Here is a 23,165-nt window from a genome sequence, read left to right as displayed (position 1 = left end):
CTGTAAGTCAGATAGTGGCATCGCTTACCGGAGCAATACCCCGAGTGATATCCTGGTTTTGGACTGGATTTACACACCCCTACAGTGGATGAGAGATGAGAGGTGTCTGACAATGAAACTGTAGTGTACATGCCACTCTACACCCAAGATATTGTACTAGGACCTGTGTTCTACCCAGCTAAAATACCCAAAATCTGGGCAGAAGTCTCTGGCCAAAACAAACTCATCAGAAGTGGGCAGTTGCAGAACCTCTTCTAGATGCAAGAAATCTGGTCAGATTCACAGGCACTGTTTTAAATTTAATGCAGTCCAGACACATGAGTTTTATCATTATGGATACATGTAATATGTTTCATTACAACCACATCCCAGTTAAACTACTCCAATCCTCCAAGGCTTTAGAGGGCTTTAAGGCAGTGTCTGTATCAAGGTGAGTTCTGTAAACATATTGGTAGCTTTTTTTTTTATTTTTGTGGCAGGCCCTACGTTATGTAAGCCACTTTTAGTCAAACCACAACATACTTCATTCATTAATTCATTGTCATTAACCACTTATCCAATTCAGGGTCGCTGTGGGTCCTGGAATCATTGGGCACAAGGCAGGAACACACCTTGGAGGGAGCACCAGTCCTTCACAGGGTGACACACACTCACTCTCACCTATTGACACCCGAGCGGGCCTCGAACCCATAACCCCAGAACCCTGGAGCTGTCTGACAGCGACACTATTTGACTATTTACCTTCTAGAGAGCCAGGTGTACAGATACAGATTTTTGTCCTAATTTACCTCTGTTGGAGAATGTTATGTGTGTTTGTTTGTTGTAGGTGGATGAGAGAACACTGTGACTTTATGACAGAAAAAAAGAGAATAATCCATGTGTGTGCGTTTGGGTGCATGTGTGTGTCTAGGTGCTTATATTGCTACATGTGCATGGGCATGTGTTTACTTAGTAGGTGTGCAATCACCATAATTTGACGCAAAATATCTCTCTCTTTCTCTCTCTCTCTCAGCTTTTGACAGAATATCCCCCTCTCACTCTATAGGATTACTTCACCATTTGGTGCCATGTGCACACCCAATTACTATAGCAACGGCATGTTGCTTGCATTAGTCTGAGAAGTATTGAGTGGCATAGCATTGGAAAAATGGCAAACTCAGAGCTGGGAGACACACTCTGATACTAAAGATGAGTTCTGACGCAACACCCAGTCCATCATACATGACACACAAAAGTCCTAAACATCCAACTAATGTTTTCTTTAGAAGAAAATAATACTGTTGCCATCGGAGTAATCACAGAAAGGTGATTGTAACTATGTGTTTGATAAAAAAGGGACATGAGACACTTCTGGCCTAAATGAAAATGTTTACAAATTCACAGCATTAAAACTGGGCATGCTCTTAGTGTTGAATGACAAATGGTGGAGATTGTATTGAGGCCTCTTTCTTTAGTTTCACATCATCATTAGTTTTATTATCTTGGCAAATCAAACTTCACTGAAATCTTTTCTGGAACAAAAGCAGAGAAATACAAGATTACAGGGCTTTTTTTTCCTCGAGAGAAATATTAGAGCAGCAGGAGACTTAAGCAAAAGCCTCCTTTATCTTTCCATCTGATCAAATTGTTGTCTCAAAGAAACTAAAGAAATATTCAGGGCATTTCTCTTCTTTTATATGGGCATAACTAATATCAATTCCTTCAGGCCACAATTTGATTCCTTACATTAGATTGCCAGTTGCTGCTGATTATTTACACATTTGCACACTGTCACAGTTATGCACTGAGATATTACTGTTTCATGATGAATTGTTACATCCCTAATCAATTTATTTATTTTAATGTATTTTGCAAAAACACAACAACTCTGTTTTATTTTATAGGTCATGTGATGAGAAGTGGGATGGCACAAAGTATCTAAATTCACTTGGAATATATTATTACATTACATACATTTATAAAAAATATTACTTTACTTTTTTTGGTTACAAATGTAAAGTGGCCTTTTCCTATGCACTGATTTATATTCTTCCATGTTACTGATTATATATCCCTATTATTGGATTGTACAGCACCACTTCATTGTGCAGCACCTTAATAACACTTGTTTTTAATGTGCTCTCCTTTTTTGCAAAGTTTCCATTTAGCCAAGTTGAGATTTTTCGAGGTTTTACTAAATTTGTACTGGCAGCCTGTAGATGATAATTTCTTTTAAACATTGTGTGAAAAACTCTATTTCTTTATCAGGCACTGCCCATAAAACTGAGCCAGTAAGAGACTGCACTAGTTATGTACCCCTGAGAAGGTGAGGTGTCCCTGTAGATGACTCCAGAGAGAGCTGAAACTGAAGCTGGCGTCCCTTAATCTGTTAACAAGGCTCTAGCCATGTTCCATTACCAAGCAAGGCCAGTGAGCTGCCAGATATATATGTTGGTTTCTGCCAAGTTCGTAAAATGTGTGTTTCAAAGTGAAATATCAGTCCTGTTTCAATTCCGAGAAGAGGAGAACAAAGCGTGGGAAAATGACTTGGCGGAGAACAAAAGGCTAGCTAACAAAAGGCAAAAATCCATTTTCTCATCAAACTCTGTTTAACAACACTCCAGGGAGATAAGCAATAGGCTCCTCCAAGCTGGAACAAGTAAATCACCCAAAAATGTAGTTGATGGGAAAATTTGCCAAGATTTGTGGGAAAAAGCTTCACACCTTGTATACTCTTAAATATAAGGGTGCTATAAAGGATTCTTGGAGCGATGCCATTGAAGAACCTCTTTTGGTTCCACAAAGAACCATTTTTGTTTAAGGGTGAGTGTGAAGAACCTTTTAAAAATCCATCACTAAATCTTAGGTTTGTTTAGGCATTTAAACATATAAGCAAAATGGTCCTTTATGGAACCAAAAAATGGTTCCTGAGCAAGGTTAATGTTAAAGAACAGAGTTTCCGAAGTGGTTAGGCAAACACAAAATCTGAACGAGCAACAGCCAGGCCTCAAACAGTCTTCTGCACAGCCAAATCCTGCTTCCCAAAGTCTACCACATAAAGAAATGTCAATAAACCAAGCGATATTTTCCCGCAGTGTTTGTCTAAGGTGAGCCTGTGACCATGATGAGGAATCTTAGTGGGCTACTTACTCCATCTACTCCTTTCCTAAGCTCTCTTTCTCTTCTCCTCAGTCTCCATGCTAGATCAGCTAGCAGCTCCTTTTCTGTGATAGTCCTCTGCGCTGCTGCTCTGCACATTAAAATTTCCTTTCTCCACAGCTCCCTCCTCCTCTTCTTCCTCCCCCCACCCAGGGTGCTCTCCCTCTCAGCTTTTTTGCTTGCCTTCTTCTCTATTTTCTCTCTTCTCTTCCACCTCCTCCTGTCTACAAGATAGTGTCATTCTTTTCTCGCCTGCATTGCTCGCTCCTGCCACCCCATCGCCCCAGACAGCAAGCCCCACACGTCTTTGATTCTGCGCTTGAAAAATGAAGATGGTGAATTTCAAAGAGAATCTTCTTCTGCTGACGCATACCAACCCACTCAACCTCTCTAACATCGTTTTATCTCTTATAGTCTCCCTCTCTCCTCTCTCTTTTACTCTTTCTCCATCTCTCCCTCTCCATGCTTGCACGCAGTCACACACACCCTTCTATCTCACATACGTGTGCGCAGCCTTGCACATGACCTCCACAGTTTTTCCTCAGTACACTGGCACCTCTATTTCTCTATACATATCCCAGTCTCTTTTTATAATTCCTATATCCTATCTTCATAAACAGTTTGCAGCTTGGCTCCATTTTTCATGTCTTAATAACTCTTTCTTTCCCTAATGCCTTAAGGGAGTTTAGAATTCTCTCCACCCCCTCACTGCTTTTCTCTACCTCCGTCGCCGTACGTGTTTGTGTACAGTCACGGATAAGTGTGGCATAAGCTCATCTAATATTGACGCACCAGCTTGAGCACTTTTACATGGTTTATTTTTACCTGCTCCCCTTGCTCTCCACCTGTCAGTCAAAAGCAATCCTCTCAGTGGCAGTGCATGTGTTAGCCTGAGCTCTAGTTCTTGTCACAGCCACAGGCCTGCCACTGCAGCAATCACTTCTCACACTGGCTCTAATTACACAGCCACTATGCACCTCCACTCACATTAACCACAGACTGACAAAAGAAATACAGCATGATCCTTAAGCACCGACACACACCCTGACATATACCGATGTAGAGCAGGAAAGAAGGTGGATATGGAATATGAATAGAGCTATAATGGCACTAACAATTATAAGGAATATTTATTATATGTGATGCAGCTGAACTCAGAGTAGTCCAAGAGAACCCAAATACTCTCCTCTCTCTCCACTTTCACTTAGCTCAACATTGCACAGAACCTAATTCCTTCTGTCATACCAACACTCAATCAACACACATTGGTGAGATGTGACAGCCAATTGCACCAGGAACGACCGTCCACCTCGAGGACTGCGTCAGGCACTAGGGGGTTCACATACACACTAATTCACCTACACTAGGACAGTTTAGACAGACAATTCACTTAAATGTCTGCCATGTTTCTGCCATGACACAGGGAGAACATGGAAACTCCTTCCAAATGGAACTTTAACCCAAGATCCCAGTGCTGAGATCAAAACGTGCTATGAACCAAGCCACTATACCACTCAATCTGCCGAACTGCCAGTTACTAAAACTGGAGAGACAATTGGGTTAAAAAGATCTTCAGTTTGTAGTTCTTTCAAATCGGAACAAGAAAACAGCTCAATAGCCATTTGTATTTGCATACTGCAGTGACACATCTTCCACTGACCATTGATGAAGGACTAGGGGATGACCAACAGAAACTGTGCAGCAACAGATAAGCTAACGGGTGACTAAAAGGTGAACCAACGAGGTAGGTGTGTCTAACAGAGTGGACATTGAGTGGACACGGTGTTTAAATACTCCAGCAGCACTGCTGTGTCTGATCCACTCAAATCTGTACAACACACACTAACACACCACCACGTCAGTGTCACTGCACCACCCAAATCATACCTGCTCTGGTGGTCCTGTGGGGGTCCTGACCATTGAAGAGCAGGGTAAAAGGAGGCAAGCAAAGTATGCAGAGCAATAACTCACATATATCAATAAATATATTTATGAAGTCTTATTCTAACAAGCATTAGTTGTTTCAAAATTTCTTTGCTGAAACTGACTGAAGCAGCCTTTATAACAAATGATGCCTTTTGAAATATAATTTAGTGTAGGTTTGTATCAGATAGCCTCTAGTAATGTGTTCAGTTTAGTGTTATATATATATATATATATACAAACAGTAAATGCATTTTAAACAGAAAATTATTTAATTTGATTTCAGTGCATTACCTCTGAAATTGATGTGAAGCAGAAAATCCCGGTACAGCCTCCTGCCATCAAGGCTGCGCATTGCGTCACACAGGCGTGTGGTGTTAGCACAAAGTGCCCGCTGCATGCGGTGCAGGGCATGAGCCATTGCATACACTGCATTCACCACAAACATGATTTTGGACTCAGGTTCAAAGTTGGACTCATCCACTGCCAACCCCGGGTCACAGGGTTGTTTGGGGGTGCCCTGCCCTGTTGATGTCAAGGTCCCACCCAAAGAACATTGAAACTTCTGTTCCCAGAAGTCTCTGTACCAGGGGTTCCGGTGGTTGTTGAGCGGATTGAGGCTCTGGAAGTAGCGGTTGAACTCAGGAATGGGGTGGGCAGCCAGTTCCAAGGTGATAGCCCCATCAGCGGCAAACTCACTGCCTTTGACAATACTCTCCTGCGCCCCCCAGCCATCACTGGCCACCCACAGGAAGGATGCGTTGAGACGGGTGGCAGCCCCTAAGAGTTCACGTGCGTCATCACTGCGCAAGAAAAGCACCACCACATGGGCAGTGGGTTTCTGCAAGAGTTGTCGAACCACTGCCTCATACGAGGAACGCTTAGCATTAGAGCGGCCCACTTTCTCTGACGTGGCAATGCATATGTTCCGCAGACGGGCCTCCTGCTCAAAGGCTTCGATGCCTGTCTCTCCATAGTCACCCTCAGAAGCCACTGTGGAGACATAGGTCCAGTTAAAGGCACGCAGAATCTCAGCCATGGCCTTTGCCTGGTAGAAGTCTGGAGGGACAGTGCGGGCAAAGTAGTCATAGCGTGATTTGTCGCTTAGCTTAGCACTGGTAGAGGCATAGCTGATCTGAGGGATCTGGAAGAGGCGCAACAAGTTGGCAACCTGGGATTAAAAAGAGGGGGGAAAAAACATATCGCACTCAGGCACTGCATGAGAAATACTGTTACAATCAATAAATCAGCACCTTATGAATTAATTATCCAAAGTCTATGATACATAAAATATTCTTTTTTAGCCATTTGATTGGATCAGATCGCATTAGCCCAATTAGGAGTACGCAAGCAATCCCAGTAGGGTGAGACAGAGAGGGGAGGATTCTCTTTGGTTAGACTCAGCTTGGCTCTCACACATCACAAATATCTCACGAGTGTGATGTGGAAGCTGCCACTGCCATACAGTGCTAAAAGACTGTGAGTGTATTGAGCACTTTGCTGTCAGCCTGTATAAAATCCTCACTGTCAATCCTTTTACAGAGCCTTTTATCTCATCGCGATCAGGCTATTTGTAGAACTGACTGTTTGTCCTGTATGATGACTTTATTTTACATGCAATTAAATAACACATTGCACAGTATCTGTCTATTTCATTACAGACTGTCAAAATTAATGCAATGTTAGAAGCCAGCTTTTACTGTGCTAGGGTTAAGATCACTGTACAAACAGTCGACTTACATATGATATTCGGTTATTTCAGATATTTTTGGCTTTCAAACTTATTTTTAATTCTGAGATCAAGATCTGGTCCAATTTGGTATTCTGAGTGTTCAAAACACAATAATTGTACTGAGCTATTCTTTTAATCTTCACAGACAGGTTTGGCTCAGACAAATAAAAACTCTCAAACAGAACTGTGAGAGAAAACACAGTATCATAACCTTTACATTTACATCATTTAACAGATGTTCTTATCCACAGTGATTTACAAAAGTGAGTAGTGCACAACGGGTGAATGTTCCATACCATAATCATAATATACACGACATTTCTGGATAAAAGGGAAAGCCTCACAAAGTTTAGATAGAATAAAACAAATAAACACAATATTAAAAATAATAAACCAGTATTATTTTTTCATAATTTAATATTTGGCAATTGTCCTGCTCATACAGCCTTCCATAAACACAGAGTGCACATTATTTGTACTGTAAATCTAGTCTCAACTGCATGTACAATTTGAACAGTAATCTCGAACGACAGTCCACTCTGCAGTTCATGTAAATCTGTAATTTATTTAGCAAATATCTACCTTGAAAGACTAATCTATTGCTGCTCATTTTGCCATCCATGTAAATATGTAAAATATATGGTTTGCTGCTTATTACGGCTGCTCATGAAATTTTGATATACTCATGACAATAAGGACTTGTTTACTTTAAAAGATGAAGTCTACAGTATATGGCTCTCCAGTGCAGAAGGCCTTGAGTCACCACAGTCAGCTTTTATTTATTTCCATCACTTTACGCTACACTGACGTGTCTAGATGAAAAATGTTGTAGATTTAAAGGCACATTTGAGGGTAATTTTAATGCTTTACTCTTCTGTTTCAAGGCCTCAATGGTTATGGCTTCTACAGAATATGGAAGTAATGAGGTATGGGCAGTGAACGTACGCTCAGCTTCCACATACTTAGTCAAAATGAGCTCTTGTGAAAACAGCTGTTATTGAACCTTATAAAATCTCCAGATATAATATCTTTCATCAATCTTCTGAGCTTTACACATGACTTTGACTTCATCTCAAAGGTTTGGTGGTTTGGCGATGAGTTCCTTGGTCCAGAACCTAAACAGCCCGCTCAGACATTGTTTAGGCTTTATTTTTTGTCCAAGATCGTCTTCAACAGAACTGGAGTTCCCTTGTTTGTTGGGAAAACTGTTTATGACAGGCTTTTCATTGTGCCTTGTGACCCTAGCCCGTGGCAGACCATGGAAAGACATCAAGTGAAACTCCTAACAAAGGGTACTTGAGCTGATGTTGCTCCAGAGGCCTTCTGTCATGAGCTCAATTGAGAACAGATCATTTTCACTTACTAACCACTGCAGCACTCTGAGGTCTTGATCTGAACGATAGTGTGACCCACTCCTTCAGGGACAAGCTGATGTTGCTCCTAGACCTTTACAACACACACTCCTAGACCACCATGACATTATTTATAGTTGGTCTGGACATGTCTAGCGTAGTAAAATTTTGAAACGTGGCATTCTATGATTGTGGCATGCTGGAGGACACGCATCTGTTGTTTAATGCGTCATATTCTACATTAAACAGCAGCTGAAAAAAAAAAAACATTGCCAAGGTCTGTTCATAAATTTCGGTCATGTAGTTTTTCAGCTTTACCCCTTACTGCCCACACTGGACATCACCTTCTTTGTACTGGTTTTAATCTTATAAACTGTTTCATGCAGATCTGTTATTTACACTGCATTAGTCAGTGATTAAGTTATTTGTTCACATTTAAGCAACCTCCATTTTTAAACATCCAATGATAAAAATGTTATTTCTCTTTTTCCTTTCTCTCTTCCATCATAAAACTAAATTGAAGAAGGTTTTTTTTCCCTATTTATATGTGCTATAATATTATTGCAATAGGAATGTTGAAGAATAAAAAATAAAGCCTTCATGAGTGTATCTACCAGAGGGAGTGAGCAGATAGGATGGTCAAACAACAGCAGAAAGGAATAAACAGTGACCAATTGTTGCCTGTGAGAAGAGAAGGATTGATAACAATGGATATCTAATGAGAGACCACAGTGAGGTCACTGTCCTCACTGCCTTTCTCCAGAAACACAAGGCATTAACTTTCTGAAGAAAGGGCATAGAGAATAGAGGCAGAGAGGGAGGGGAGAGAAAATTAGAAAAAGGCAGATTATGGATTCTGGAACTGATAGGAAAAACTGGCTTTTATGGTGCCGCAGATGGAGGTTATGTAAAACTATGCACATTCACCCAGTTCTGTTACCAGTGCCACAAAAAGGAGGTACACACAAAGCGTACAATAGCATAGTCACAATGCTAATCCAGACATGTATGCACGAGGGAAGCAACCGGAGCAAATAGGGCTAGAGCTGGATGGATTTAAATATGGAAGAATGAAAAAGGAGTGGCAGACTTTTTTTTTTTTTTCGTAATGCTGCCCTTTAAATAATGGATCAGGTGCTCTGGAGCTAGACAGGAGCAAGGTTTCTGTGCTGTTGTATTTTACTCAGTTCTTGGAGGGTGCTGAGGGAGCTCTCAGACTGAAAATCCTTCACTGGCTTTTAATAATTCTTCACTGGCCTGTACTGACCACTGAAGAACAAAGGTAAAAAGGGGTGTTAGGTGTCTGCCCTACCCTTCTTTGTTTTGCTTTTGTTTCCCTGTTCGGATCTGTTTCCACGAGTCTTTGTTTACAGTCCCAGTGTACTTGTCTTGTCCTCGTGTTCTGTTCGTGCCACATTCCTGTCGTGTTTCTTAATTGCTATTATGTGTTCTGCATTATCTTACAAATTATTCTTACATTTTCTTACAAAAATCGTGTTCTGTATTTTCTTACAGGGTCAATGTAGAGATACCTCTGGGCTACCTCTTCACCTAACCTGTACAGTCTTCCTCTCCAGTAAATGTGTGCAAACATGTTTGTTAGACTTTGTAAGTTAACAAAACTCAACAGAAAAAAAGGCAATCCGTTGCCTTGAATTTTTTAGATTCATAAACTCAAATGTCAGAAGTGTGCATTAAATTAATGCTTGATATAACTCAAAAATTTGTAACTCAAAACATTTTCTGTTAATCAATATAATTAAGTACTACTACTACTATTAACAATAACAACAAGGACCGGCAGCCCGTCCAGGGTGCTTCCTTGCCTTATGCCCAGTGATAACAGGTAGGCAATGAACCCAACATGACCCTGAACTGCATAAGTGATTAAAGGCAATTAATGAATGAATGAATTAACAAATTCATTAATAATCTGTAACTGCTTATCCACTTCAGTGTCACAGTGGGTCCATATGTGGAAAGCTTGGTCTGATCTTTCATTTAACTAGTCACTGGTAATATTGTGTCCTGTACATGTGCACAGCAGCTTAGCTTAGCACTGACCTGTATGGAGACGCTGCTGTAAGACCCTCCAATGACCCCAGCAATAGCCAGTGGACTATCTTCCTGAAAGGCGTAAGAACCATCAGGGCAAATAAATTCAGTGTCATCCACCTTGGTCAGTGAGGCTCTGACGAACTCCAGAGCTTGCTCTAATGCATAGGTGTCTCTCGAGCATGTGTCCAGGATGTGAACTCCCAGGGCAACGCCGGGCAACAGGCTGACGTCCCGGTTGATTTGGTCGATGGCAAAGAGCATGGCCTCCAGACGTTGAATCCCTCGGTCCTCATTGGTGCGGCCGCATTCGTCCATTCCCAGGCCCTTCTCGTGAATGGGGAAGAGGCCTCCTAGTACCAAATCCCCATCTATCTTAATCTCCCGACGGGGTGAGTCTCCACTGGACAGCAGGACCCCGGCTCCTAGCAGCACAAGCAGCAGAGCTCGAACTGCGGATGACATGCTTACACGGAGACGGAACAAGCACAGACGGCCGTGTAACTCTTTATGAGGGAAAGAGTGGGTGAGGAGGGAATGTCAGAGGCAGGGGAGAGCCATGGACAGGACACTGAGGGTTCTGTCTGATCACACATTAAGATACACTTAGCGGAAGTCAGCTTACCACCTGCAGAGAGAGAAAGACAGAAGGAAACAGAGAGAGAGAGAGAGAGGGTGAGAGTAGGACAGATGGAGAGAACAAGAAACAAAAACATTGGACAGAAATGTGTTAATTCTGAAACTGATGGAGCTGCAATGCTAGACAGAAAAGAAAATTCTCATTATATTCTCAAAAGGTTCTTAGAAGTCATTCCACAGAAGAACAACTGATTCTACTTATTATATATTTTTGTGAGACGTGCTAGTGGGAAAAACTAATTTAAATAACCTAAATATAAGTTTAATACCAAGGTTGTTTTTTCCCAGGAACCTGGTGTAAACCACTATATATGCTCGCTAAACCCTTGAAAACAGCATGCTTTACACACACACACACACACACACACACACACATACAGAGAGAGAGAGAGAGAGAGAGAGAGAGAGAGAGTGAGAGAGAGAGTCCAGCTTCACCCTCCCTCATCTCCACACCTGTGAAAAGATATGTCAGAACAGATACACAAGGATGAAGTAACACACAAACATAAATCAATAAGCACACCGCCTCTGAGAGAAGGTGAAAATGCTACACTGGGGGTGAAAATGTTGAATTAAAAGGGTACACATAGTAAGAAACTGGCAATATCTGTCAGTGCTAAAGAGCAAATAAATAAATAAATAAATAATGAAAATTTGTTTTTAAACCTCAACTATCTGTGCATTCTGACATAGGAATACATATGCAGTAAACCTCCCAACATCCATCCTGACACTGCATCCTTCATTACAGATTTGTCTCTGCAACATTTAGCTCCAGGGGCAGGTCTACAACAATCCTTACAGACTGTAGGTGCACATGAAATGATCAATCCATGCTCCCCATATTTGTTCTTCCATAGCAACTGCTGGACATTTGGAAGGTTTTATTTAAACTAATAAAATATTTTCGCACTAATGTGAATCTGTCACAGAACCCTCAACTTCATTTAAAATGTTTATTTTGTGCACATGTGAATGGTCACAATGATCAGATATGTAAATGAGTTTACTGCAGCTTGATGGCACAGTATTAATTTCTAATCTGCTTGGGGGTTTTTGTTTGCTTGTTTTTGTTTATTCCAAAATGTTTGCCAAATTCACCCCTCAGTTGTTAGTTTTTGCCAATTCCATGGACAGCAAGTCTCCCACATCAGCCTTTGGGAGGGTGGGGGCAAACAAGTGCTCCCTGCAAGCTACATGAAGCAAAACAACTGCTTTTTTTCCAACCCTCTACTATTACAGTGTGGCTCAACAACTTAACACACTGGAGGAGAATGCAAACTGCCTACAACTCTCACATTAGCTGACAGGGCTAAACGTGAGCTACAATTTTTCATTATGTTTATTACTATGTAAAGCTTTTCAATCTGGTAACAGGTTGAGGCTGGAGTTTGGACAGGCCAGAGAAGAATAGTACCTGAAAACCAAATACTATCTAGAGACCGCAAATAACTACCAGGATTCTTACAATCATTTAAACAAACTCTATAGCTTCTGTCCCAGGGCTAAATATATCAAGACACGTATACTGTACAGACCCACTAGTAAATAAACCTGATTCGGTGTCTTTAACATTCCTGAGCATTTTTAAATATTATTATTAATATTACAAATTGAGATAAAATGCATTTGTTTTAGTGAGTAATTAAAGACTCTGCATTGATAAATACTTGTTCAAATAGTGTGCTTTCATTGTTCAGAAAGATATGGCACTCTAATTGACGGATCAAATCCATGCTTGCTGTTCCACTCCTGGCGACAAGCTGCTGAAGCCACTCAGATGTGCAGCTGATATCTAAGCCAGTGTTTTGATCTCAAGGCTTGGAAAAGCTTCTCTAATCTGATTTCCTCTCCCACATTCCCTTGCGGAGGAGGCATTTAGAAGCCCCTACTAGGAGCCAGCCAGGTTTTCAGCACACTGGCAGGCTCATAAAGCCTTCAGGCCCACTCCAGAATATGAAGAGGATGAAGAAGAAGGTTCGAGTGCTAGATAGCCTAATGCTCATCCCGGCGATGCTATCTATCTTCACGGTGCTACGCTACACAAAACCCGCCATCCTGCGGGCCTCTGGTGGCTGTGCGTTAACAGCAGCTAGCCTTGTTATCTCTCTGCCGATTCGGTCTGCCAGCCACAAACTCCAGCTGAACAGCTACAATCACTCTCACACTGCGTGTGTGTGTGTGTGTGTGTGTGTGTGAGGGCCTACATTTCAGAATACATGTCCTCACACTTTTTTTCTCCTCTATATTCGCTCTCCTGAGAGATCAGCAACAAGACGGATGTGGGCTGAGATTTTTGCTTTGATGGCAGAAGCTTTTGACTGTTCAAGAGCTGCTGACTGGTACCATTTTAACACATTGAGATGGCAGAAGCCACACTGGGCGAGAGGAATTTGTGCTGGGTTTCCTTAGCCATGAAAGACACAAAATAACAAATCACAGATTGCAAGGAAATGGGGGTGATTCTGAGAGGTGTTCTTGATGTTCAGTATGATGTGAGCTAGTTATGGTCAAAGCACCTAGAACAATCTGAATGAGCCATCTATGCATAGAATTCCATCAAAATGCTCCAATCAGTCTGGGTGCATTATAAGAATGGAAAAAATAAAGATAGATATGAGACTGAGACATTACCATATACAGAATCTCATTTCTAGGGCTTTAAGGAATGGATATACAGTCATAGTATCATGGCTCTGCAGCTGAACATTTCTAAAAGTCTATTGCCAGAAAAGAAAGGTGAAGGTCAGTTGTAACGTGGTTCAAGATTGGACAAAAAGATTAACTTTTGTTGCACTAAGAGTAAATTACTTTTTCAAATCAGGAAAGTTTCTTTGCTTTTACCTTTTGCAATATCAGTACTGAAAAGGCTGTTATCATGATAACAGTAAACAAACTCTGTATTACTGAGCCCTTCTCGGTCAGAACTCCATCATATTTCACCAACATCCACATGCATTCTCTAAACTGTAAGACAAGCACAGTAACTTTGACCAGCAAATATTACAAGGCATGCTAGGTCGCTCCCTGAGCCACATACTTTAGCCCATCTTTAAGAAGTTCCCCTTGGCTAATCGTGTTAATTAGCTTAGTGGGGTAGGATAGGAGCAGGGTACAGGGGGTTTTTGGGTACAGAGAGCCACTGAAATTAATTGGATTTTGCTTGCAGGCAGTTCCTTAACAGCATGCTTAAATCAAACAGTCAGCTCACAAAATCAATTCCAAACTTGGGCACCAAACAAAATCCCAAAGTGCTCGCGCTCAACACAGAACCAATATTCCTCAGCTGCATTCTTTTCCCTACGATACTACTATTATTTGTTTAAAAAAACAACAACAACAAAAATAACCCTACTCTGAAACTGTGTAAGGCAGCAATAAATTGTTAGGCTTCAGATTTAGGCTACAGTGAAGCACCAAAAAAATGACTTTAGTAAACAGAGCTCAACATTTCTTTAAATTCAAATAAAATAAGAACATTCATAAAAGTCCTAACTGGAGTTTAAAGACAACAATTACAAGGATACATCGTTTTTGATGTGAAGAACTGAATGAGGAACTGAGACCATGTGGAGCAGTTCTAAAAGCTCAGTATTTAACTATGCATGTATGTGAGTGAGTTTAAAGCCAGTTCCATGACGTCCTGGGCATCTAAAATGTTTAGAAAATTAGGATTCATAAGATCAGAGCAAGACATAGTAGACAAACAATCCCCATCAGATAATAAGTACATGAAGCTTTCATCTTTGGGCAAATCAAGTTTTTGCTTCAGATCTGAGGAAAAGAAAAACAGAAAACACAAGCACACTAAGACTCCAATCGAAAAATTTGCCCACTGGTTGTTTGTTTGTGTTTCTGTGGCTGTATGAATGTGTGTATGTGTGCGAGAGGGGTGTCTGCATGAGCACAGTTACACCACTGAAGCATATCGTTTCTAACAAAAGGATCCACTTGAGAACCTCATGGTGAGAGTTTGCAAAGTTTGAGGCCTAAAGCTTTACTATTACACACACACACACACACACACACACACACACACACACACACACACACGCACAGATGCACATATACACATACTACTGTAATGTCACTTCCTGCTGTACTACGTAGCAGTACAAAGTCAACTTTTGCTTCTTTTTTTAATGCCAATATCGTCCTGTCCACTGAAGTGCAAAAGGACTGTAGAGTTTCTGTTCGAGAATGCAAACTTCCCTCCTGTAATATTTACCCCTTTTTATGGCCCTAATGTTTTATTCATCTGAACCTGTACCTATAACTAAATATACTAAAGACAGGAAGACACACTAAATTTTAGTTGTACACAATACATAGCTGAGTGGGGGTAGGATTAGGTGGAAGCCAGGGTTTTTTGCAGCAATAGTGAGGGACACTATTAAATATTAACAGAGCACTTCTTACAGCGCTATGGCCATTGATCCATAAACAGGACACGGTGGTAGAGAGAACAACTGAGAAAGTTCACACACAGCAAAACTGCAGCAGAGTCCTGGACACAGAGAGCAAGAACTGTGCTATTACTGTTAGCCCTTTACCAGACATGAAAGGAGGTGATGTCCTGCTGAGCTGTAGGAAAGAGGTGAAGTGAGGATTTTAATGGGCCTCAGTTAAACTGTTCTCTTTTAAAGGTTTAAACATTCTATTCATTTGACAGTCCACACAGTCAACATACTGAGACTGAGTTTAATTTCAATTCACTGTTTTTGCGATGTCACAGAATTTGCTAATATATATATATCCTTTTATTCAGGCCCTGGCAGGTTAGCCTCATCTATTCACACTAACTCTTTATCGAGTCAATCAGTGCAGACTGCTTTTGGAATGAGGTGCAATACAGGACAGCCAAACAGACAGGGATCTATTATAAACAGCTGATTTAAACATTAACAAAATTGTTCACTTAATTAAAAGGACCAAGCAAAATCAGAAAATGGTTATTTAAAATTTATTAGTATGGTTCTCATATATACACACATACATGCTCTATATGAGGATTTCAGGCAACAGATATCAAATGCAGGATATTTTAATATTCATACACTCTTAATAATAATAGGGCCGAAAAAGGGTTCTTTGAAGCAGCACCATAGAAGACCTACTTTCAGTGCATGGTTCAAAGGAAACACTTTTGCAAGTTAGATGAGAGTTGGAAGAACCTTTTAGAAGTTTAAAACACTCCACATAATGTAATGTTGACTAAGAACAATTTGAGAACCTTAATGTTTAAGGATGTATCACCTCCAGTGACCAAACAAGTGTTAGGAATTAGTGTTTTCGCTTTAGTAGATATGCATTGGATCAGTGAGATATTTGAAGTGAGCACAAGGGACAGGCATGTTGGTTTATCATTGGGGTTTTTAACTAAAAAGAGAACTGCACCTGAGAGATGGAGAGTGAGGGAGAGGCAGAGAGAGAGAGAGATAGAGAGAGAGAGAGAGAGAGAGAGAGAGAGAGAGAGAGAGGAAGCCCACTACAGACCGATACGGCTGAGTGTGGGTAAAAATGCTGCAGTGCTCCCTGAGAGAGGCCTTGTCAGCGGGCTGAGCATAAACACATCATTTTGACACGCAAACACATCCAAACACACAATCACTTCACCGACTTCAACTCTAGGATGTCATGAGGTGAAACTGGTGATGAGTCTAGTTAGACGAAATCACAGTACACACCAGTAATTACAGCTTACAAGAAGATCAGATACATCAGATAAATAACAAAATCCTTTGAGCTAGCCCACCTCACAACACTCCATAGGAAATGTAATCTGGCTTGTCATACAGCAGTTACCACCAATAATCACTATCATTAGGCAGAACTGTGTCTGGGTAGAAAGATATTCATCTCTGTGTTTAGAAAGAACTGCGTGTTCCACCCTGTCAAAACCTTCAGCACTTCAAACGTATTCCAATCCGTCACTTCGCTGTGAGCTGAAAGCAAACTCTTTCATCAAGATACAATGTCTAAATCCCCCCCTCGTCCTCTCGCCCACTGATGGGTACAATTATTACACCAACGAGACTCAGCAGGGTCTTCCTCAAATGAATTTCAATTTGGGATGAGTTGCACTGAAGAATAAAAAAAAAAAACAACAAACCCGCACTTGTGAAAGAGGTATTTGGTGTGTAAAAAGCTTAGCCTTTAAAGCCAACCTACATGTGAGCGATGCAGAGAGGAGAATGTGAAGCTGTGCTCTGCAGCAACTACACCCAGCACCCCCTCCAAAACAGAGCGGGAAAAAAAAAGAAAAACACTCCACAACTACAAAGCTGTTCTTCTTTTTTTCTGCTCAGAAACGGATTTGCTTGGCAGCGAATGGGACTGACAGCCTGCTGAAATCTCTTCACACTTCTGTTTGTGCATACCCACAGATAGACGCGTATAGCACCACGGCTCTTTGCTGATTTTGACGCAAGACTTATTGCAGCACTATCGCCTGTTTGGCTGGAATTTTAAAAGGGCTGCCTCGTTTACAGAATCATTTTCGGTGGGCCACTCCTCATACCAGTGACACCTCAATCTTCCTCATGCATACAGATGTTATATACTTATAGGCTTAATGTGCAGGTATGGGTTTTGAGCCTCACTGTCAATGCACGCCTTGCCATTTGGTATGTGACATATTGGATGATGCATATGCATGTTCCTTTGGCAGGCTATATGGCACTCTTTGGGCTTAGGCACCATTTTCCCTCCATATTAATGAATGAGAGACAAGGCATTTGCAAGCTGATGGGGCCTCTGAGTACGTGACTATAGCAGAATTGATAATACAGCTTCATACCCATGGGCTTCATCCAAGGGAAACAGTCTGACAAAGGTGGGCTCCCTCAACAGAGAACACATGCGTGGGAGGAAGAAAATCTCTCGAGTTCTCAGAGCTGCAAACATATAGGGATTAAGAAGATCTGACTAGCAGAACTCACACAGGCATGAAATCGCTTTATATTTGGTTCATGTCTAGCACAACCCTATAGATGTATTATTGTCTGTAATAATATTAATAGGATTTGATTTATAATGGACATTCAAGTCATCCAAGGACACTTTACAATAAGGCAATTAAAGCTTTACAAAAATGAGGGCCGTGCAAATATCTTCTTTTGTTGTGAGTGTGCTGTCTTTATTTATAAACTACTCTCTCCTCATCTGAAGAGCGGACAGCCTACAGTTGAGGATGCGAAGAGGCCAACATTCTTGTGTCTGTAAAGCCCTGACGCACGGCAATTTAGAGTGAGGGCTAAGCGGGACTTATTTATATGCACTATGCAGGCCATGCTCTTGAATGGCTAATTATTACAGCACTGCTTTCTACTGCATCATTTCTACTGAGCACAGCACTGAGAGCTGAGGAGCACAACTCAAAGCCAAAGCCAAGGCCAAGGACGTCTAGGTCTGAACACAACATTTCAAATATAACACAGACATAGGTGTATACACTTTTATTTATAAAGGCTCAGATGTAGAAACACATTTCATGCATGCAAACAACCCCAATAGATTTTTATCTAGACTGTTTTCTTTAAGCCTACACTTATGGACATGTGCAATTTCAGCGTGAGAAGTAGAAACCCATTGGTATTTTTTGTCTGTAGGCCTACGGCATGTTAAGAGAAAGGCAGAAGCAAAACACACACACGGAAATCTCAACAGGGAGCTCTACCCTCTTCAAGGCCAACAACTCATCCAACTGATTTCTGAGTACAGGCACATACCCACTTTACTGCCCTCACACAGACACTGTTTTGAATGCAGCTGTGTAATTTAAACCTTACACAAACACATATAAAATTATACATCACTGAACAATGTTTATATATTTCATATAATTGGAGACTTTCCTATCACTTTTTCGAAAAATAAATAATAAATACAATAAAAAATCTGGTAAAATTTCAAAAAGCAATGAGAATCATGTTTCCCCTTTTGATTCCGGTGTGTTATAACATTGTATTCTGGAGGTAAAGATACATTTTATATGTTTTTGTAATTCTATCCATGCCATGCTATGCACTGAGAGTCACACTTTCAGCCTCATTAAAGAAAGAACACTTTAATTACATTATTTTTGGTCAATGTCCTTAATAGCATAGCTTGCAAAGCTTATATTTGTAATACAATATAAAGTTTGGGACACAAATTAGCACATATCCACTGTCTGAAAAAAGTCTAGCCCATCTGTTCACACTGACATTATAGAGTGTTTCAGCCTACACTATTTTTAAAATGAGGCACAAGGCAAACAGACATGATTTAGGTGTTTCACTCAAATGCACATTCATTCATTTTCTCTAATCACTTATCCAGCTCAGGGTCGCGGTGGGTCCGGAGGGGGCGCCAGTCCTTGACAGGGTGACACACATTCATACATTCACTCACACACTCACACCTATGGACACTTTTGAGTCACCAATCCACCTACCAATGTGTGTTTTTGGACTGTGGGAGGAAAAGTGAGCACCCAGAGGAAACCCACACGGACAACACACCAAACTCCTCACAGACAGTCACCCAGAACGGGCTCGAACCCGCTGCACCACTGTGCTGCCCCCTCAAATGCACAGCAACCAAAATCATTAAGCTGCATTATTCTAAGGGATAAAGAGTGGCTGAAATACGGTGATGTATTTCAAGATTCACCATACAATCTTCAGTCCACCACACACCCTGGCTGTCTTCAGGTAGCTGGGGTGTGCGGTGGGAAAACATTGTATAAAATCCACGGACTCAGTACACCTCTTAAATCCAACTTGAATTCATCCTTTAAAAAGTTGAGCTATGAAAAACCAGAAACATATCACATGGCATAAATGACATATATGTATTTAAAACGTACGCAGCTGGGCCTCAATGACATTTCTGCCCCTTTTAGACTACATGTATCCTGTACCTTTTTCTCACAAGAATACTTGCACCATTCAAGTTAGTCCTAAAGAAGTCACGTGCCTGCCGTGTTTTATTCACCTCTCTCTGTCTCCTGCGCCTGCGTTTTACCTCACAGTTCAAACACAATACTGAAACCACCAGCCGGATTAAAATTCAGCGCAGGCGCTGGGCGTCATAAATTATGTACCATCTGCGTCTTCCTCTAACATCTTACAAAAAAACACACGGCCACGTTTCGCCGCTCTCTCTCTCTCTCTCTCTCTCTCTCACACACACACACACACACACACACACACACACACACACAAACACAAAATTCTGTAGTCACACTAAGGCTTCCGTTCAGTTCTATATTAATGTAGTCAAGTAATAATGTACCTACATCTAAACCTAATACCATGTGTAAACATAACCTCAGTAAACCTCAGTAAAATGCTGTGTTGGTAATCTTACATTTTTAGATTTCTGGTAAAACGATTTAAATCTACAAAACCTGAGGGGCGATAATTTCTCATGTATCGCTTTTAGTCCTAACAAGGATAACACGTACGCACTCACACACTCACACACACACAACCCTCACCGCTGGAGAAAAACGGCTCGCTGAGGAGCAGCGCGCATTTCTTTTCCCACCCGTATTCCGGCACTGCTCTCCCTCTCTGCGAAACGATTGGCTGGTCGTTTTCTCATGTGTTTTGATTGGTTAGGAGTCCACACTGACCTGCAAGCTATCAGATAGGTAAGAACTATTATCCAATCCCAGCAAAGCAAGGGTGGGACTTATCGGAGAAGGGGTGGGGGGAAAATAACTCCGCACGAGGACAGATCCTATAGCGTTCTCCGTTTATTTCTTTCTTTTCCCGTTTTCTATTTCATTCTGTTTCAATCATGATTTCTGTATACTTCTCTTCCAACCCTGCGTGTCCCACATGACACAAAACTACATCAAACACAATACACCGAGTTGTCAGTTTTGATTTTCTACACTTACGATTTTAGCCGTTAATTTCCTTAAGCAACAGTATTTTTTCTGAATAAATCCAAATAATAAGCTTATTTTGTATAAAAACTGTACTCCACAAATGCGCAAGAACAAGTCTTAGTACGCAGTCTAATTATCGAGTTTGACCTCAGACTTCCCCCAGTTTATTAAGCTATGTACTAACTATGAGAAAAAGAAAGTATGAAGCGAAATTATATAAGCACAACACTGAACGAAATTTTCTAACAATACACACAGCATACAGGTTATCATGTATCCCCCAGATGTGTTAAATGATACTGCAAATAAATGCAGTTAAAAAGTGAATGAAACATTTGTGGTTTGTGGACTTTACTGACGATATTCTCAGAAAAGTCTCCCGTTTACCACGATATATATATATATATCAACAATGATCTGCCATTACATTGCCCACCGACTCCACTGTGCAAAAATCGAGTTAGATCAGCTTTGCTGTCTTTTATTTAAAACTGTAAAGTTTACTCTCTCTCAACTCAGCCTTTCTCAGTGCTTTTCCCACGCTCTCTGTTGGTAAATTGCAGCTTAACGTTAACTCCCCCCCCATCTAGAATTAACCGTCAATTTTAAACAGCAGAGATTAGAGTTTATAAACGTTCACAACAAAAACAAGTGATTAAAGAAGATACCTGGTATTTTGTTTGCTGTACAGCGCAGTTTCTTCGGGTCTACTGTTCAGTTTCCGTAGTCTGTAAAGACCCAGCAAACCTCCGTTACTGTGTCCGAGATAAATCCGTGCGCTGCGGTCTAGAGGTGCCGCAGATTCTCCCGCCTTTTACCGGAGAGAACGCGAGAAAGTCCGCGAGAGCAGATACGAGTGTGCGTGTGTGTGTGGGAGAGAGAGAGAGTGAGAAAGAAAGAGGGAGAGAGAGAGAGAGAGAGAGAGAGAGAGAGAGAGAGAAAGAGAGAGAGAGAGAGAGAGAGAGAGAGAGAGAGAGAGAAAGAGAGAGAGAGCGCTTTGAGGAAGGAGTCTCTCCTTGGCGATGCTTGTGTCTCCTAGCAACAAAACCTGATCTTGTGAGAGAACAGTGAGAGAGAAAACTTGCCTGAACTCACCTGTAACAGGTTAAACAAGACAAGACAGAGGATGAATGCCCTCCTGAAAGAGTGAACCAGCGACAGAGAGAGAAAAAGACAGAGCAAGAGCAAAAGAGAGACTGAGAGAGTGAGAGAGAGAGTGTGTTTGAGTGAGAAAATGTGAAAGAGGGGGTGGTGAGAGACTGATGAAATTCTACCTGTTTATCTTTAAATACAACTCAGCACAGAACATACACCCCCCCCCCCAAAAAAAAAAGAAAAAAAAATCCTCACAAAATTTATGTCATTTCCAAACACCTGCTGCCCTTCACATTATTATGTGCAGTTTTTATGAGGAATAGAGCAATAGAAATGGTCCATATTTCCTTTTTGGAATAATGAAACATTAGATATGTGGATCATAGACACCTGCTCACAGGATGATAGTTCTATCAAGGGTGTTATTAGGGAGTTTATTCCCCTTTGCTGCAGTCAGAAATATTACTAAACTGAATGATTTACACACAATTTTGAAGCATTGTTATGAGGATTTAATTTGCTTTCAGTAACATAAATCTTAGTGAGGTCTGATACCGATATTAATTCTTGAGCCCTAAAACTATTCCAGCTAATTCTAAAGATACTGGGTTGTGCTACATCAGCTCAGAAGATGCACTTCCACTGCACTATGGCCCAATCCGGAGGGGCTTCTATATTGTTAGCCAACTCTTGTATTGTATATAACAAACAGTGCCTACCTGCCTAAGATTGTCCAATTCAAGTCTCTTGGGGTTCTGATTGAGCCTCCAGAATCTCTAGCTTCTCTCTGTCACTCCGGTCAGAAAACCTAACCCACAGCATTTTATCACTCGCCACAGCTAGAACCATAGGGCACCTGGAGCTCTGGTTGGTGCTGTGTGAAATGCAGTGACTATGCAGATCTCCTCCTAGAATGTGGGCTGTGGGGAACGATAATCCAACATCTCCAACAGCTCCAACTAGTATGCCAACAGGGGAGAGAAGGCACTTGAGTACCTGAGCCAAGGTTTTACAAATCTTCTGTCAGACAGAGGCTGTAAAGAATTCCATCTTGGTCAGGAGTGAAGAAAATCCAGTTTCCTGTTTGGGGACAGGTGATGTGCAACCAGTGATCTTTTGGGGGTCTAGGTGGGCTGGCAGAAATAATAGGTGAGCAATTTGGGTGCTATATACATTTGTGTGATATGTGAGTAGTTCGCCAACCAAAAGCGTCCAGTGGCTATGGATAAAGGACTATGTTAAACAACACAAAGTGTGCAGGAACCGATGAACTACTGCCTCTGACTTTACAAGGTGGGCCAATGAGGTACGTGTGTCTAATAGAGTGGAGAGTGAGTGGACAGGACAA

The 23,165-nt window shown here is 41.2% G+C and overlaps 1 protein-coding gene across 1 annotated transcript in view; it reads right to left on the bottom strand.

The window, feature by feature from the left end:
* The window catches only part of grm3 (glutamate receptor, metabotropic 3), a 35,796-nt gene extending 14,262 nt beyond the window's left edge, over positions 1-21,534 (bottom strand). The window contains exons 1-3 of the mRNA XM_066684745.1: positions 21,391-21,534; positions 10,210-10,828; positions 5,356-6,232 (exon numbers count right to left, since the gene is read on the bottom strand). Of these exons, the coding sequence (XP_066540842.1) occupies positions 5,356-6,232; positions 10,210-10,665 (1,333 nt within the window). The 5' untranslated portion in view covers positions 10,666-10,828; positions 21,391-21,534. The remainder of the gene's footprint in view (positions 1-5,355; positions 6,233-10,209; positions 10,829-21,390) is intronic.
* Positions 21,535-23,165: the final 1,631 nt, after the last annotated feature.

This window comes from Hoplias malabaricus, chromosome 11 (assembly GCF_029633855.1).
Source record: "Hoplias malabaricus isolate fHopMal1 chromosome 11, fHopMal1.hap1, whole genome shotgun sequence".
In the NCBI taxonomy this organism is placed as follows: Eukaryota; Metazoa; Chordata; class Actinopteri; order Characiformes; family Erythrinidae; genus Hoplias; species Hoplias malabaricus.
Note: the sequence above shows the minus strand (reverse complement) of the source record. Positions and strands in the feature narration are given on the sequence as shown.